The 15,219-nt window shown below is 38.9% G+C and overlaps 1 protein-coding gene across 1 annotated transcript in view; it reads right to left on the reverse strand.

Annotated features, from left to right (window-relative positions):
- The window catches only part of TRPC6 (transient receptor potential cation channel subfamily C member 6), an 81,196-nt gene that overhangs the window by 20,864 nt on the left and 45,113 nt on the right, over positions 1-15,219 (reverse strand). The window contains exons 2-4 of the mRNA XM_039564814.1: positions 10,060-10,834; positions 2,412-2,597; positions 338-502 (exon numbers count right to left, since the gene is read on the reverse strand). Of these exons, the coding sequence (XP_039420748.1) occupies positions 338-502; positions 2,412-2,597; positions 10,060-10,834 (1,126 nt within the window). The remainder of the gene's footprint in view (positions 1-337; positions 503-2,411; positions 2,598-10,059; positions 10,835-15,219) is intronic.

The following is a 15,219-nucleotide window of genomic DNA, read 5'->3' on the forward strand; positions in this document are numbered from 1 at the left end:
ATCCTCGGCATCTGCCTGCTAAGGCAAGAACTAAATGAAAAACTGTTTGACTCCTTGTTTATAAAGCAGGATTTCTACAAGGCAACTCTTGGTCAACCATCATCACTTACTTTTTTTACTACTTTTTACTTTTTTGTTTACTACATGTTGCAATTAACACAACACATTTACCTGTCTAAATTACAATTGTCTGGACATGCAGCCTTGCAGCCATTCCATTCTAACTTGGCTTTAAAACAACATGTTCCTGAAGTGTTATTTAAGTGTGTCTTTGTCATACAGGAATCTAGGTGCAGAGGAGTTAATAGAAGGCCCTGACAAGGCTTCCCAGGCTGACCTTGCTGCAAGGAGCAATCCAGTAGGCCATGGAAAGGAAGGGAAGTCCGACCGCAACCGCGAGGACAACCAGAAACTTCACTGCCATCGTCTGCTGCCGCAAACCCGACAAATTCTCGTACCAGATCGAGAGGAGTTGCTGCTGGCAGTTTGGATGTGCTACAAACTGTGATAAAGGAAATAAGCACAAACATAATATGGCTATCAGAATAACTTCTGTTAAATTACAGCTATAGGAAGTGCACTGAGAACGATGGAATAGCTAAAACACAGCTTATATTCAAAGGAGCATTGACAGGGGTATAAGAAAAACTATTTTGATAAGCCAAATCTCCCCAACAGGCATGTTGCCATCAGCAACAATAAATACTTTAACATAAAAATCTTATTCATTAACACTATGTTCCATCACAAACTATTAATTTCATCTAAGGCTAATTTATCTGGACAAACTCGATATGTTTCTGACATTTATAATTTTAATTTTATTTAAAAAATGGTAACTTTTACTGCTTCAGAAATTCCAACACTTTAAGTCTTTTGTTCTGCAAAAAAGGCTACATAATCTTCACTTAGGAAAGAAAGAATATGTCAATTTACACATGTTAACACAGAAAATACCATTTTTCTCAGCTGACATGAAGAAACAGCTTTTTGCACATTTGCAGGAAATCAGATAATGATTATCTGTAACTTGGGTCTGGAACCATCTGGACAAACTGCAAAACTGAGAAGTCTGTCCTATAAGGCTCTTTGTGTCCTCTAGATAATATAAGAAGCACCTTACAAAGGTAGATACAAAAAATAGTAGATTCTTGTGCACGGCATATTTTAAAATTGAGATAGGTAAATAAAATTAAAAATTTAATTGAACGTACTATTTCTTTCTAGAATCTTTCTCTGTACTTAAAAGATGACTGCCTGAAGGTGTAAGAAATGTACATACTGAGACAAGAGGAAGTGTTGCAAGAAAGTTCACATTTGCAGAAGCACTGAGACTCAAACATTATGAAGGACCCAAGCTCAATGGGATCTGTTCTCTTCAACAGTTCTTTCAGCTCTCTTTAGTGACTGTAGCTTGGCAAGTGTTTTGCAGGTTCATGTTTGTATACTGGTTCAGCCAAAATGGTTTTCTTCTTTTCTTCCCTTCATGAACACATAAATAGAACTCACATATAAAGTTTTTGTGTGTCCCCCAGGGATGTGAACTCAATTTTTGTAAAAATTTAGGGTAAGATGCTTTTGAAGTATACTATTTATCTGTGCATTCTGGATCTTTGCTTGTACAAACTTCACCACACATATAATTTCTCCCTGGTCGACACAAGTCACCTAGAATTTTACAACCTGTATTATCCAAGTCAAGTTTCCTGGGAAATTCCAATGTTTATGCAGCTACAAACTCAGCTGGTTTCACTGAGCACTATACAGATGGAGAGCAGAGTACTAAACTGACTGTAGAAATGAAAGCAAGCCAAAGAAGGGACAATAATTCCCGTAGCTGGCACCGCCTAAAGCCTGCTTTCTCCAGAACTAAGAAGCACAGTACGAATATTCCCAGGTTATGTCTCTGGTCCCTCTGTACAGACACAAACACAGTTTCTGTGAGACAGGCAATTTCACTAGGTTTTCTCAACTTTCTGAGCAAGACACAACAGCTTGACAAAAGCATGTATCAATTTTTGTTATGTAGTGCACTGCACTGATGCGCTATTCTCTAGCTTTCATAAAATCTTATGTTTTTCCAGGCTTCAGAAGTAGTGCAAATTTTTTTCCATCTTTTCTTTTCTTTAAAAAACAGATTTCAAATAAAAATATATATCTAAAAGTTTTTCATATAGCTACGCATTGTTTTAGAGCCATTTGCTCTCATACTCATTGGGACCAGTGTTCACCCCAAACATCTGCTTCTTGTTTTTATTGCAAGCGAGGATTCTTTTGATTGTAAAATACACTGTGCAAGAGGGCCCAAATATTCATTTCAGTGTTGTAGACTATCAAAAAAAAAATTTTAATAATAGGACAATTTTATACCAGCATCATGACATGCCTGTTTGATCAACGTAATTGCTTACTTTTTTAACTTCATACTTGATGGCGAGTTTTAAGCGGCTGAGGCTGGGGCGACCATGCTCTCCATTATTATGGCTCATCTCTACATCACCATTCAAAATAGCTTCCACTTCTTCTGTATTTCTGCACAAATCAAGCAGTCCAACTACAAAATCTTTGCATTGCATAGACAGTTTCTTGTAATCATTCTAGAAAACAGAGCAGAAAGAAAGAAACTTGCTGTTTAGATCCAACATGAGAGAAATAGCTCTACATCCCATCTACACCTGCGTGAACATGAACAGCTTCTTAGCACCTTGCTATGCTTTTTTCCCCCTAAATGTTCAAGGAATGGGATTCGTCTCACCTTAGTTGTCTTGCACATCTACATCATCAATTTTCACACCTGAGTCACTCCTCTAGACTTGCTTTAGAGGCAATTAAAGAGAAAAAAAAAAAGCAAAACACTTTCAGAAATATCATAATAACAAATTTTAATGGCCAGTTCAAGTTGAGATGAATGGCACAGGGGAAATTTTTCTATTCCCTGTCACAGAAGCCTAGACAACTAACTCAGATGTAAAAAATTGCACTGTAGAGATTTCAACTGGACAAGATGAGCATCCTACACAGAACACATCTAAAGAAACTCCCAACCTTCTTCAGAATTGCATAAATATACTGAATTTCCTTAGCCCTAGAATTATGCTTTAAACTTTGGCTTTCTCATTTTCCAGCATCTCCTCCAGCTTGAAAACACAAGGTTTGATTGCTGTTCTCCAGCAACACTGCCAGCAGTGGTACAGCTACTGTGGTGATACCACATCTCTGACTGCAGATCTGCTCCAGCTCAATGATCTCACAAGAGACTTCACCATGTCAGCCAAAATGTTGCTCTGCAACTGCATGTTCAGTTGCTTATTGCTTTAACTACCAAGTTCTCCTTGGGTACTGTTTTCCAAAGGACGTAAGTCAAAACAGAAAAAGGTATTTTGATCATTTCAATCCACAGCTCATTAACCACTCCTTACATGCAGCTGTGTTTGGGTCATAAGAGATGGATATAGCTAGGCAGACAGGGAGTTAGGTATAGATGTATATCTAAAGCTAAAAAAATCTCACAAGAGATTTACTCATGCATGGGCCAACAACTTCTGCTGTTTTTGCGATTTCTGCTCATTTTAATGTCTTAAAAAGATGAAATTACTGTATAATTTTTCCTAAACAAAAGAATGGAATAAACCTCCAACCACTCCACGCCATACAGGACTGCTCACATGGTCTCTATGGTATGCTCAAAGTAATTTTCTACAAATGCTTTTATTACACTGACACATTTCCCCTTCTTCCAGTCTGTTCTTCAGGGTATTTCACCTTCTTCCACTCTTAAGTCTCTAGTCAGCCCCTTCTCTTTATCCTTCATACTAACTGCCATCTAATGCATCCAATACCTCATCCTGGAAGAGAAACCATTATGTTGAGCAGACAGGATACCCTAATTTATTTGCTGAGGGTGTAATTCATGCATCTTTGTGCTTTATTGCCCACAACACTACAAGAACAGTTTATTACTTGGATCTATTACAGGATTGCATCCAAGTTTTATACTTCACTTTGCTTAGATGAATGCAAACATTCACAGAGAAATATTTACAGACACTATTTTACATCTACATATAACTGCTAGTGATTTATTTTTTTAATAATATAACATAAACAAGGTAACTCAGATCTGTCATAAAGGAGAAAGGCACTTCAATGCCATTTATCTACAAAGAAAACAGAAGCTAAATACTAAAACTAATAATTTCCTGTCATTCTGGATAATCTATTATTGCATTATTTGTTTTTCTTCTATTCAGATGAATAACAGGAGAGGATAACTAAAATCCTGACTTCTGGCACTACGGAAAGACTTTTTTCGAGAATAATATATTGCCTTCTGTTTGGCTTTCATTCTTGTGGCAGAAGCTAAGATTCAGTATTCAATATTTTTAATACATAAATTTTCTCTTCCAAATGAAAGGAAAATTAGCTATTTTAAATTCACAGACAAAGGAGAAACAAAGGCAACTACACACCTTATACACCAACTCTTCCAAACTGATATTTGACCCTTGAATATCAAATCTAAAAAGGAATAATTTTCGAAAAATATAGGAACAATATCATTTGGACTTCATAATAACTATTAAAATTATTGCAATATATTAATATGTGCATATTTTCTGGTAGAAGATAGGTACATACATCCACACTCACACACACTCTTCATCAGTATTTTCCAGCTCAGGTAACTGACACCTGACATGGAGTTTAAAAACAGTATGTGAGGAGATCATTACTCTATATGGGAATTATTCCTTCTGAATTTAAGTTTGTACACAGTACCACAATACATATTAGCAGCCAGTAAATTCACCCATAAATTCCTTCAGTTTATTTTCTCATTTGCAAATGCAATAAAACAGATCCCCCTCCCATGAAATACTGCCACTATGATCAGTGGCTTGGTGGTAGCCAAGCTGAAAAGTTGTTGGCAGTCAGGTTATGGCAAACAAGCTTTGGGAATTGAGCGTCGCTCATCACTGTCTCCACCTCAGCTATGGCACAGGCAGCATCAGCTGAAGGCAGAACAAAAACGAAATTACAGCAAAAGTGATTGATACACTCTTCAATGTCTCTCTGTCACACACACACATAAAGCTCCCCCTCCCTGAGTCTCACGTGTCTCCTGCCACTTATGTGAGCCAGGGGAATGTAGCAATTTGTTTGGCTTATTTTCAAAAATGGACAAAGGCATGGATAATTCCATGAGTTGTCCTTTACTGCACATGGTAAACTTCGTGATTAAAAAGAAATCCATTCCTGGGAAACTTCAGATGGTAGTTAGAAATTAAGTTACAGTTGGAGGCTCTAAAAAGAATCAGCCCTTAATTCTGCAGTAAAGCATGTGTGCTTTACTCTCTGCATGTGACAACACTGGTTCAGGGTTCCTCAGCAGTTTAGGAAAAACAAATTGTGCCAAATTTCACCACACCAAGGATGAGGGGGCAGTACTAGCTGCTCCCACCCTGCAGAAGGAAGGTGATGATTTGGGGTGAGCAGTGTGGGGGATGAGGAACATGGGGAACAATGCTGGTAGCAGAGGGCTGAGAATAAGAGTAGCAGTGCTGAGAGGAGTCACCTGCTCTTAGTGTTCATGGCAACTGCAGACTCTCTCGGGGTGCCAAGTAAGGGAGCAAGCAGGCTACAGTCACTCTGAGAACCTCAGCTGACCGTGCCTTACTTTACCTCTGACAGCGTAGCAGGAGACCACAGCCAGAAGAGCAGTAGAGCATCACTACAGCTGTATCTCCCAGAAGAAAGGGTCTCTTTTCACGCAGTACCCCGTGACCAGTCACAGGCTCCTGCTGTCCCCCAGACTGTGTCTGTGATGAGAATGCTCTCAGGATGCAGGCTGACACTGAACCCCATGGATGAGACAGAGCAGTGCTCCTGACCACATCCTGGCTCTGCTTAGTGAACTGTAGAGGCCAAGATCAGAAATACGGATACTGCTATACTAGAATTGAGAGAACTGAGGACTTCAAAGTGTGATGTAATGTTGGATTTAGGTGTCACAGTAGGTAGCTAAACACATTATTTCCCTTTCAAAGACAGCCCTTATTCCTTCAGTGCTTCACTCCTTCTTCTCTAACAGGTGATGTTAGTTTTTCTTTCGGAAAGTTGACAATAGTGGTAATGCAGACTGGGATCCCATTTCTGTAATGGGGGTTGTATAAATGAAAAAAAAAACCCAAAAAATCAGACTTTGAGATGATAAATTGAATTTTGCTTCTCATCAGAAAAGCAAACTTGGACGACCTTATTAGGAGGATTAATTTACAGCAAAAATGCAACATATCTACATTTAACTTAAAAATACATTTTCCATTCCATCCCTTTAAACAATAAACTAGTCAGTTGCCATTATAGTTGCAGTGGACTTTATAATAAATGCTGATCTCATCCATTTTGAACAGCACTGGGCCACAGCTGTCCCTCTCAAAACTTCAGGCCACATCTCTGCACAACAACATTTGTCACATACTAGCTTTTAGGTGGGTAAATCATTGAGATGACAGAAAACGTGAGCACCATCTCCAAAAATAAAAATATTCTATATAATATCAAACTCTGTAAAGTTTCACACTAAGCCATGTCCTGCATGTGCATTGAGGCAATTCCAAGCACAAATACAGGCTGGACAGAGAATGGATCAATAGTAACACTGAGGAGTAGGACTGGAAGTTTTTGTGGATGAAAAACTCAACATGAGCCAGCAATGTGGGACTGCAGTCCAGAGAGTCAACTGGGCTGCATCCAAACCAGCGTGGGCAGCAGGGTGAGGGAGGGGATTCTGCCCCTCTGCTCTGCTCTGGTGAGACCCCACCTGCAGTGCTGCATCCAGATCTGGAGCCCCCGACATAAGAAAGAGGTTCACTTGTTGGAGCAAGTCCAGAGGAGGCCACAAAGACAATCAGAGGGCTGGAGCACCTCTCCCATGCAGACAGGCTGAGGGCTGGGGCTGTTCAGTCTGGAGAAGAGAAGGCTCTGGGGAGACCTTACAGAACCTTCCAGTACCTAAAGGGGCTCCAAGAGAGCTGGAGAGGGACTTTGGATAAGGGCCTGGAGGGACAGGACCAGAGCCAATGTCCTTAAGCTGAAGGAGTATAGTTTTAGACTAGATTTTATGAAAAAATTTCTTACTATAAGAGTGGTAAGGCACTGGAACAGGTTTTCCTGAGAGGAGTTTCCGTGTCTGGAGATGTTCAAGGCTCTGAATAACCTGGTCTAGTGGGAGGTTCCCTGCCCTGGCAGGGGGGTGGAACTAGATGATCTTTAAGGTCACTTACAACCTAAACCATTTTATCGTTCTATGACACAAAACTAAATTAAATGGTCTTCAGAAAATCCTGAAGATCTGAGAATCACTCAGGAAGCCTGAATTAGCTATTTGTTTGGTACAGAAATATTTCTACACTTTGCTTTACATGTCTGTCCAGTTACTCTTCCTTCAGAAGTAGTCTTCTACTGTTTCTGGTTTTACTCCTAAGAATGTTCTTCCAAAACCTTCTTAAATACTGCAACACTTTTAATACCTGCAACAAAATGCAAAAGGCATGTCATGCTAGATGACACTACTGCATAGGTTTGTACAAAAAAAGGGGTTTATTCCAGAGAATAATGGTTTCCCCTGCTGTGGCATTTCCTACTTTGTATGAATAACAGTTCCACAGTCATTGTTCTCTCTAATATTAGGAGACAAAAGCAATTTATAGGACAGTCATAAAACAACCAGCATCACAATTTAGCACTGATCCTTCCTATTGCCTCTGAGGAAGACCAGGAAATTATCTGTGTCACTGGATGCTAAAAGCAACCACTTGAAAGTTCCCCTGCAACAATACCCCATCAGCACTCAAAAATAGCTGACTTAAAATGGCGTATTACCAGAAAGTTCAGTTTTCATTTAGGCCAAGGCTTGAAATACCTTAAATGGCTCAGGCTGACCCTAGGTGGAGCTAAAGATTTGCCATGTCCAGCTAACCTATGCACTAAAAATATACTTGTTTTGATTACACTGGCACAGATAACACATTTTTACCAAATCCACACTTTTTTTGCAGTGACTACATTATCCAAATAATTGTAGCAAATGCCTGAAATAAAACAAGGGCAATAATTTTTTAGATTAATTGCTGCAAGCAGGTATATGGGCTTGCAAGAAGGGAAACAAGCCCAGACTCAGTAAAGCTGACAGCGTCCATTTCTCATAACTTTTAAACACTAGTATTGCCTCCACTGAACCTAAGACAGGTATTTTGCAGAAAAGTCCCTGGCCTGTCTAGATATTGTAAATTCTACAGCTTATCAATAGTGTAAATGTCAACTCTCATCAATTCAGTTATAAATGTACTCCATAGTCTTTACTATTTATCCAGAATCACCACATGATTTTAGTATCTATAAAAATGTTCCCAAAAGACCTTATATTGCCAGCTGCCTGCTCCTGGTGAAACCTTAAATTAATGGAGAGTTAAATTTCCATGCTGCCTTGTGCTCATGCTCCTCACTGCTCCTATTCCCCTCCACTCTAAACAAAGAGTATGTACGTTCCCAACAGAGCCTGGATGATTAATGCCCAGCAGTACAGAGCTGCTTTTTCCCTCATCTAGTCTTCAGTTTCTCCTGAGGGACAGTATCCAAGATCTGTCAAAATTCTTTGTACAAGATTACAGTAGAAGTGAAGCTCTCATTTTAGAGAAAGCAACCGAGACAAAAGAGGAACTGGAAAAACAGAAGTCACCAAAGAAGGAACTTCCTCATGGCACTTCAGAGCTGGCTGCAGAAGCTTGTTCTGTGACCCAGCCTACTTGGGTTCTCACCTGTGTGCTCCATGCCCTGCCTGGTGATGCCACAGCCAGGTACAGTGCTCCCATTCATCTCACTGATTGTGTACTGCAGCATACATTTGAAGGACACCTCTTGCTGACTGTTCCAGATGATGATTTTATTTATCTTTATAATAATCTTAGCTTGTGTCACTCCAACTGTGGTAAAGGGATCTATACAGTCCCTACAAATCAGACATGCTATTTAACTCAACATAGCTGTGAAATTAACCGGCTGCACTTACGGTTTATGAAAAATGGTTTTCAGTTCTGTTCTAAATTTACTCTGCTTTAAGTTAATCAAGTCCTTTTGTTCCCATCAGCAGCTGCTAAAGAGAAAGAAACAAGTATGTGGTTTCAATACTCTTCTCTGAACTGTACATGAAATCAGTGGATGAAATCTCAGTCCACTGAGGTCCTAAAGGTTTCTGCCAGGGACTTCTAGTCATCTCCTGCTAGTGAAGTCTACGTATATTGCTCTGTCACAGTAGCATCTGCTTTCAACAGGGTCCCACGAGGCAAACCCAGGCTAAGTGATTTTAGCTAACACTGGCAATATTTGCACAAGGCCTGACTTCCCAATTACTGACAGGTAAAACCTTACATTCTTACTGCCTTAACTCATGCTTCAAGAATCTATGAAGCTTGGGTCTCAACTATTAATATTTTTTAAAAACATGCATTTATGAAATATTAAAATTTCTATGTAACACTGAAAAAGTCTTTTAGTCTAGAGGGTTCACATACAACTAAGTACAAGTAAGCAAGAAAGAGAAAGAAGTGAATAGAAATACCAGAATAGCACATTAAAAAAGGAGGACATTTATTTAGAATCCTCCTTGTGAATAAGTGCAAAACATTATAAGAAGTATGAAAGCTTCAAGTCCAAATACAAGAAACTAATGAGAATGCATGAGGCTTTAATAGAATCACGCAACTTGTCTGTTGTGACTAAAATGTACCACTTCAGTCTCCTCTTTCCCCTGCCCTAAGCCAGCTTCAGCCATGGGTTTGAAGGGCCTCCTTTACTCTCCTGCCTGATAGGAAGTAGAAAATTAGTTCACTAGCACATTCTACAAAACCAGCATGGATTACAATCAGCACACAGCAATAAGACATTCACAAAGATTTCCATTCAGTAAACAACTGTATATTTTCCCACGCTATCTTTCAGATTTATGAAGGATAAAGTCTGCAATTCTGTGTTTGTCTGAATCAGTGTCCCTCTACTCACCTTGAACTCTTTTTCAATGTTGGCAAGCACAGCCAGCTCATTGCTGAGCTCTAAGGCAGTCATGACAGGGTCTTCACTGGACAAAGACAGATAAGCAGGGCTGGCCAGACCTTTGTAGGCATTGATCCTGGATCTAGAGTGGCTGAAAGAGTCATGCTTTTGTTTCTGATTGCACTCACTGCACTTGCAGAAATAGTCATGTGGCCTATCGATCCGAGCTCCTTTCCGCAGCAGGGTGTGCACGATCTCGTACTCGTGGCAGTGAGCAGCCAGAATGATTGGCGTGACATCATGGGAGAAGCGCGTGCCGTCCTCATCGTACGCGTAGAAGTCATCGTGCTGGAGCTCCGACTGGCTGGGACTCAGAGCGAGCCTCTTGCCTTCGGCAAACGCGGGGTGGCTCAGGATGGCTTCCACTATCCGAACGTAGCCTTTGCTAATGGCCAAAAGCAAGGCATCCCCCACCCGGGCCAGGTTCTCCTTCTTCAGCAGAAGCTCGGTAATCTCCAGGTGCTCATTGGCCACTGCCAGCTGCAAGGCGTTCTGTCCCATGTAGTCCACACAGTTCACATTGAGTGAGGGACATTCTTCCAGCATTTTGCGGACCACTGGAATATTTCCATATTCTGCTGCATCCAGAAAGCGCTCCTCCTCCAGAGAAAGGCTTGTGGAGTGGTCATTGAACATGTACGCTGGCCCCCGGCTGGCCTGCCTCCTGCCCTTCTCCCGGAGAATGGTCTGTCGCCGCAGGGCCAGCCTGTTCTCGTTGCCTCGGCTGTGTGCACACAGAGAAATTATTAGTTCTTCTTTAGGCAAGGGCATAGCCATTTTGAATAATAACTAATAAAAATACTCCAATCCTTTATCTGCTGCATATTTTGAATGCAGCAGGGAGATCAGAAACCCTGACTTCAACGCATTTTGCAACCACTGTTTCTACACAACTTGGGAGTCAGTAGCCAGCTACATTTTATTTCAACAAGAAGTAAAAGCTGTCATCAATCATCATTTAAAACTATACTTTTTTCCTTATTTTGCCCTCACAGCTCAGAGTGAGAACAAGCCACAGTGTAAAAGGAATCGGCAGTCATGGGATGAGAAATGAGGGATTGCTCAGGATAGCATGGCACAAAAAGATGGAAATTCTCTAAACTCCCTTCTGCTTCAGAAGAGCAGAGAGGCTGACCCCACTTGCTCTTACTCTACTTCAGCAACCATCTAACTTACATTTTGGCTCTGGTTTCTCCTCTTCACCCTGCTGATGTTTTTCTGACAACTATAATTGAATGCTGAGGCATTAACTGAATCTGGACAAGATAAAAGCACATCAAATACACTGTATGAAATCTCTTACTCCCCATCTCCACCATTCTTTTCATTACTACAGTTCATAACCTTGATATGCTATTTATTTCTTCACCCAGGGCCTTGCCAACAAATCCTGCTAATTGTTCATTCATGATAGCTCTAAAATGTTGTCCAGTCTGCTACTACTGAAACCCTCAGCCATTTGCAACCCTAATTATTAAATACCTCATTAATAATTACTTAATGATTAAAACAAAAAAAGAACAGATCAAACTGAAGTTTGCTGAGAAATTTTACAAAATATGCTACATTCTCTTTAAAAAGAAGAAAATCTAATTCACTATCTCAATCTTATTTCAGCCAATTAATATCCCAATCTTAAAATACAATCTTCAATAGAAATTCAATTGCAAATAATTTTCTCTTCTAGAATTACTCTGCTAAACTACTTAATATTCCCCACAACTTCATCTTTTTTCTTTATTGAATAGTAGCTTAATTATTCTTTACATACATATGCTCAAATATACTCCAATACATTCAATACAAAAAAATAGCCACGAGCAATATTTTATTCATTAAATACTAATGAATATGAATTTAAATGTAAGTAAAAAAAATTTAGTCCTTTGTGATTCAAAATTTTTTCACAAAAATTAACACTGGAAGATATTATTTATTCTAGATTGTTTAGATTTAACTTTAGTATAAATCTCCTTTCTGCTTCTTGACTTCTCAAGTCACCTACTTCAAATTGCCAAAATCTTAAATATAAAAGGATCATTTTCCTGCAAGATAATGAAAGGTATGGAATGTGGAATATATCCCAAATGACAATAGTAACATATATAATTATCAGTTCCATTATTTGACATTTTGTAATAAATAATTTTGCAGAATCATTAGGGGAACATTTCCTCTCATTTCACAAAACATTTAAATCAAGCAAAGAAATATTTAGTTTTATGTTTAAATTCATTTCAAAAGCAAATTTTTTTACTAGTGATAAATACAAATCATAGGAACTGTGATTTGTAGCTCTGAAAAAAAAGCTGTATGAGCTTTATTTTATATTTATCCTAGTTTCTTGTATATGTGTTGAATTTTGTAAGCTTGCTATATTTTCACAGTTCAGTGTATTCCTGTGACATCACATTTGTTGAAAGTCTGAAAAACAGTGCAAATTTTTCATATAATTTTTTCATTAATTTGTTCTTTTGTATCAGAGAAGGTCCTTAGCAGAGTGAGGCATTACCTACATTTAAGGTAGACTGACCTGGGCTTCAATTTAACCAACCAGACACACAGTCCTGAGACCTGTCATGCAAGGGTGTAGAGGGAGAAGTCATGGCAAGGTTGTTCTCTACCACCTCTTAAGAGCACCAGGTTTTCCATCTTTGTTAGCTCCACATCGGCTTCTCAGTTTTGAATAAACTAATTATTAATTGCAGTAGCAAAATAATCTTAAATGCAGAATCCGTCCTATTGAGCAGCATGCTGCAAATTCCCTCTCTTGAACTGGTTCTTTCTTCTGTGCAGTGACCAATTACTGCTAAACATAATTTAAGTAATTTATACTGAAGTTATTTCACAGAATGACAGACTCATTTAAGTTGGAATAGACCTCCTAGATCATCAAGTCCAACCTTTGACTGATCACTGCCTTGTCAACTAGACCACAGCACTAAGTACCAAGTACCAAGTGACTGCACCACCTCCCTGGCAGTCCTTTCTGATGCTTAACAACCCCTTCCATGAAGAAACTCTTCCTGATGTGCAACTTGAACTTCCTCTGAACAGATGATAAACAGATAATAAATTCAACTCATAAAAAATCGTAACATCTTTTTTAAACTTTTTCCAAATAATAAAGGCGTGTTCCATGTAGTTTCAAATCTCAGTTAAACTAATTGACAATAACAACATCATTGGTATAAAATACGAATCTTTATGTGCCCTGCAAAACAAACCCAGTATAAAATTATTTTGCTAGTGTTTGATCCTTGAACAAGGATCATTATTTCCTGAGATGCATCTACTTCAGTTCAGCAGTCTGGGGTGATTAACTGACCCAATGTAATGCTTATGGGCACAGACCTTACTGCTTAAAACTGAGGCAAAGGAAGCACTGAGTACTTCAGCCTTCCCTGGGTCCTTTGTCACTGGGTCCACCAGCATAATCAGTCTGTGGTGATGAACTGACCCAGCACACAGCCAAAAACTGCAGTTCATTTTTCAAATAATGGGAAGAGATTATGTTTATTTCTAGCAATACATTCATTATGGTTTATCAAAGCAAAGGGTAATCATTGCTAGTGAAGAATACTTAGAATTAGCTTCTTTGTCTGGCCCCACTTCCTCTTTCCTTGCCTGCATTTAGAAGAAAATCATTGCTTAAATGGGATATTAAATACATACATTCCTTACACAGCAGCTCATCATCTGAATTAGAACCTATTACAGAATGAAATAGAAGATCTTTTTCATTGTTTGCTGGACTGTAGCACATGTCTGATGCAGACCTCTAGAATCTCAGCGTAACCCATTTTCCCAGCACCAATGTATTTCATATGTATGAAATGAACCTCCTGGTTTGTCCATTTTGCAACTACAGTTAATTAAATTTAAGGATCTGTAATTAAAACTGGTTCTTGCAGCACAAGGCTATAAATATGTTTAACTGCAACAAAGAAAGCTGAATTTTCTGTTTTATTATTTCTGTTTAATTAGATAGAGACAGTAAACATTACTTCAGGAGTTTGTTTAGAAAAGTGTAAGACGCTTGCCTCCAAGCACAGGGAGAGGATTTTGATGATCCAGAAGAGTATGTTCAATCCTGTTATGTTCTGATGTTCTTACATTTATTTCACATTCACCAAGGTCCTTCCAGTCTGCATAAAACTTAAAGCCACTTGAAACCTCATCCTTCTCAGACTGTAACTGTTGGTTGCAAGACACTAACAATGCACTTTGGGCAAGTGCATTCTAAAGGACTATACTCATTACTACTTAGTACTGAAGAGCCAGTATGACCAAGCCTGGAAAATTGTCATCAATCTGGATATCATATTACAGGAGGGAGTTCTACAAAATTAGACTTAAATGCAAGAGAGGAGCGGAGGTCACAGAGTCTCCACTGTAATTTCCACTTTAAACATAGTAAGATTGATTTTGTCAGTTATATAGGATGGTACTCCACTCATCTCACTTCCACCCTAGGATCAGTAGAATTCTAGTATAAATTAGTCATTTTTGTTTTCTATGTAGATAAAGGAGAGACATTTCTCCTACCTACTTTATAAATGAAGAACCTATCTTTTTACATTGTTTCAAAGAGAATCCCAGCAGATTAGGTGAGAGGCCTCCTTTAATGCATAGAATTTAACAGGAATATATACCACAGAAGGATGATGGAGTAAAGTCTCTTACAAGTAGAGATATCACCTCAAACAACTCCCATTAAAATATCAGACTTGAAGGAAATTGCTGTCTTGCTGAAATTTTATTCCTGTCACTAATCACACTGAAAGACTAATCTTGAATTTGACTGTTCTAGTAGTCAGAAACATTAATATAATTTTCAGCCTAAATTTAAAAATCACCAATTTAGATCAATTTAACTAAAACTAAGTAGCACTTTCCCCAACAGTGGCTACCTGCAACACACAAACACATGGCAATCTTATCCCCCCTCAACCTTCATCCTGCTGAGTGAAATTAAGCCCCTCTCATTTCCTGCTACATCCATGCAGTTAAATCTGCCACAGAACAAAACCCTGCTTGAGTACAGTGTCCTAAACTTAAATTACAGTAATCCCTTTTGTCAGTGTTTGCAGCAAAATGATTAGACAC

The sequence above is a fragment of the Corvus cornix genome, chromosome 1 (genome assembly GCF_000738735.6).
Source record: "Corvus cornix cornix isolate S_Up_H32 chromosome 1, ASM73873v5, whole genome shotgun sequence".
In the NCBI taxonomy this organism is placed as follows: Eukaryota; Metazoa; Chordata; class Aves; order Passeriformes; family Corvidae; genus Corvus; species Corvus cornix.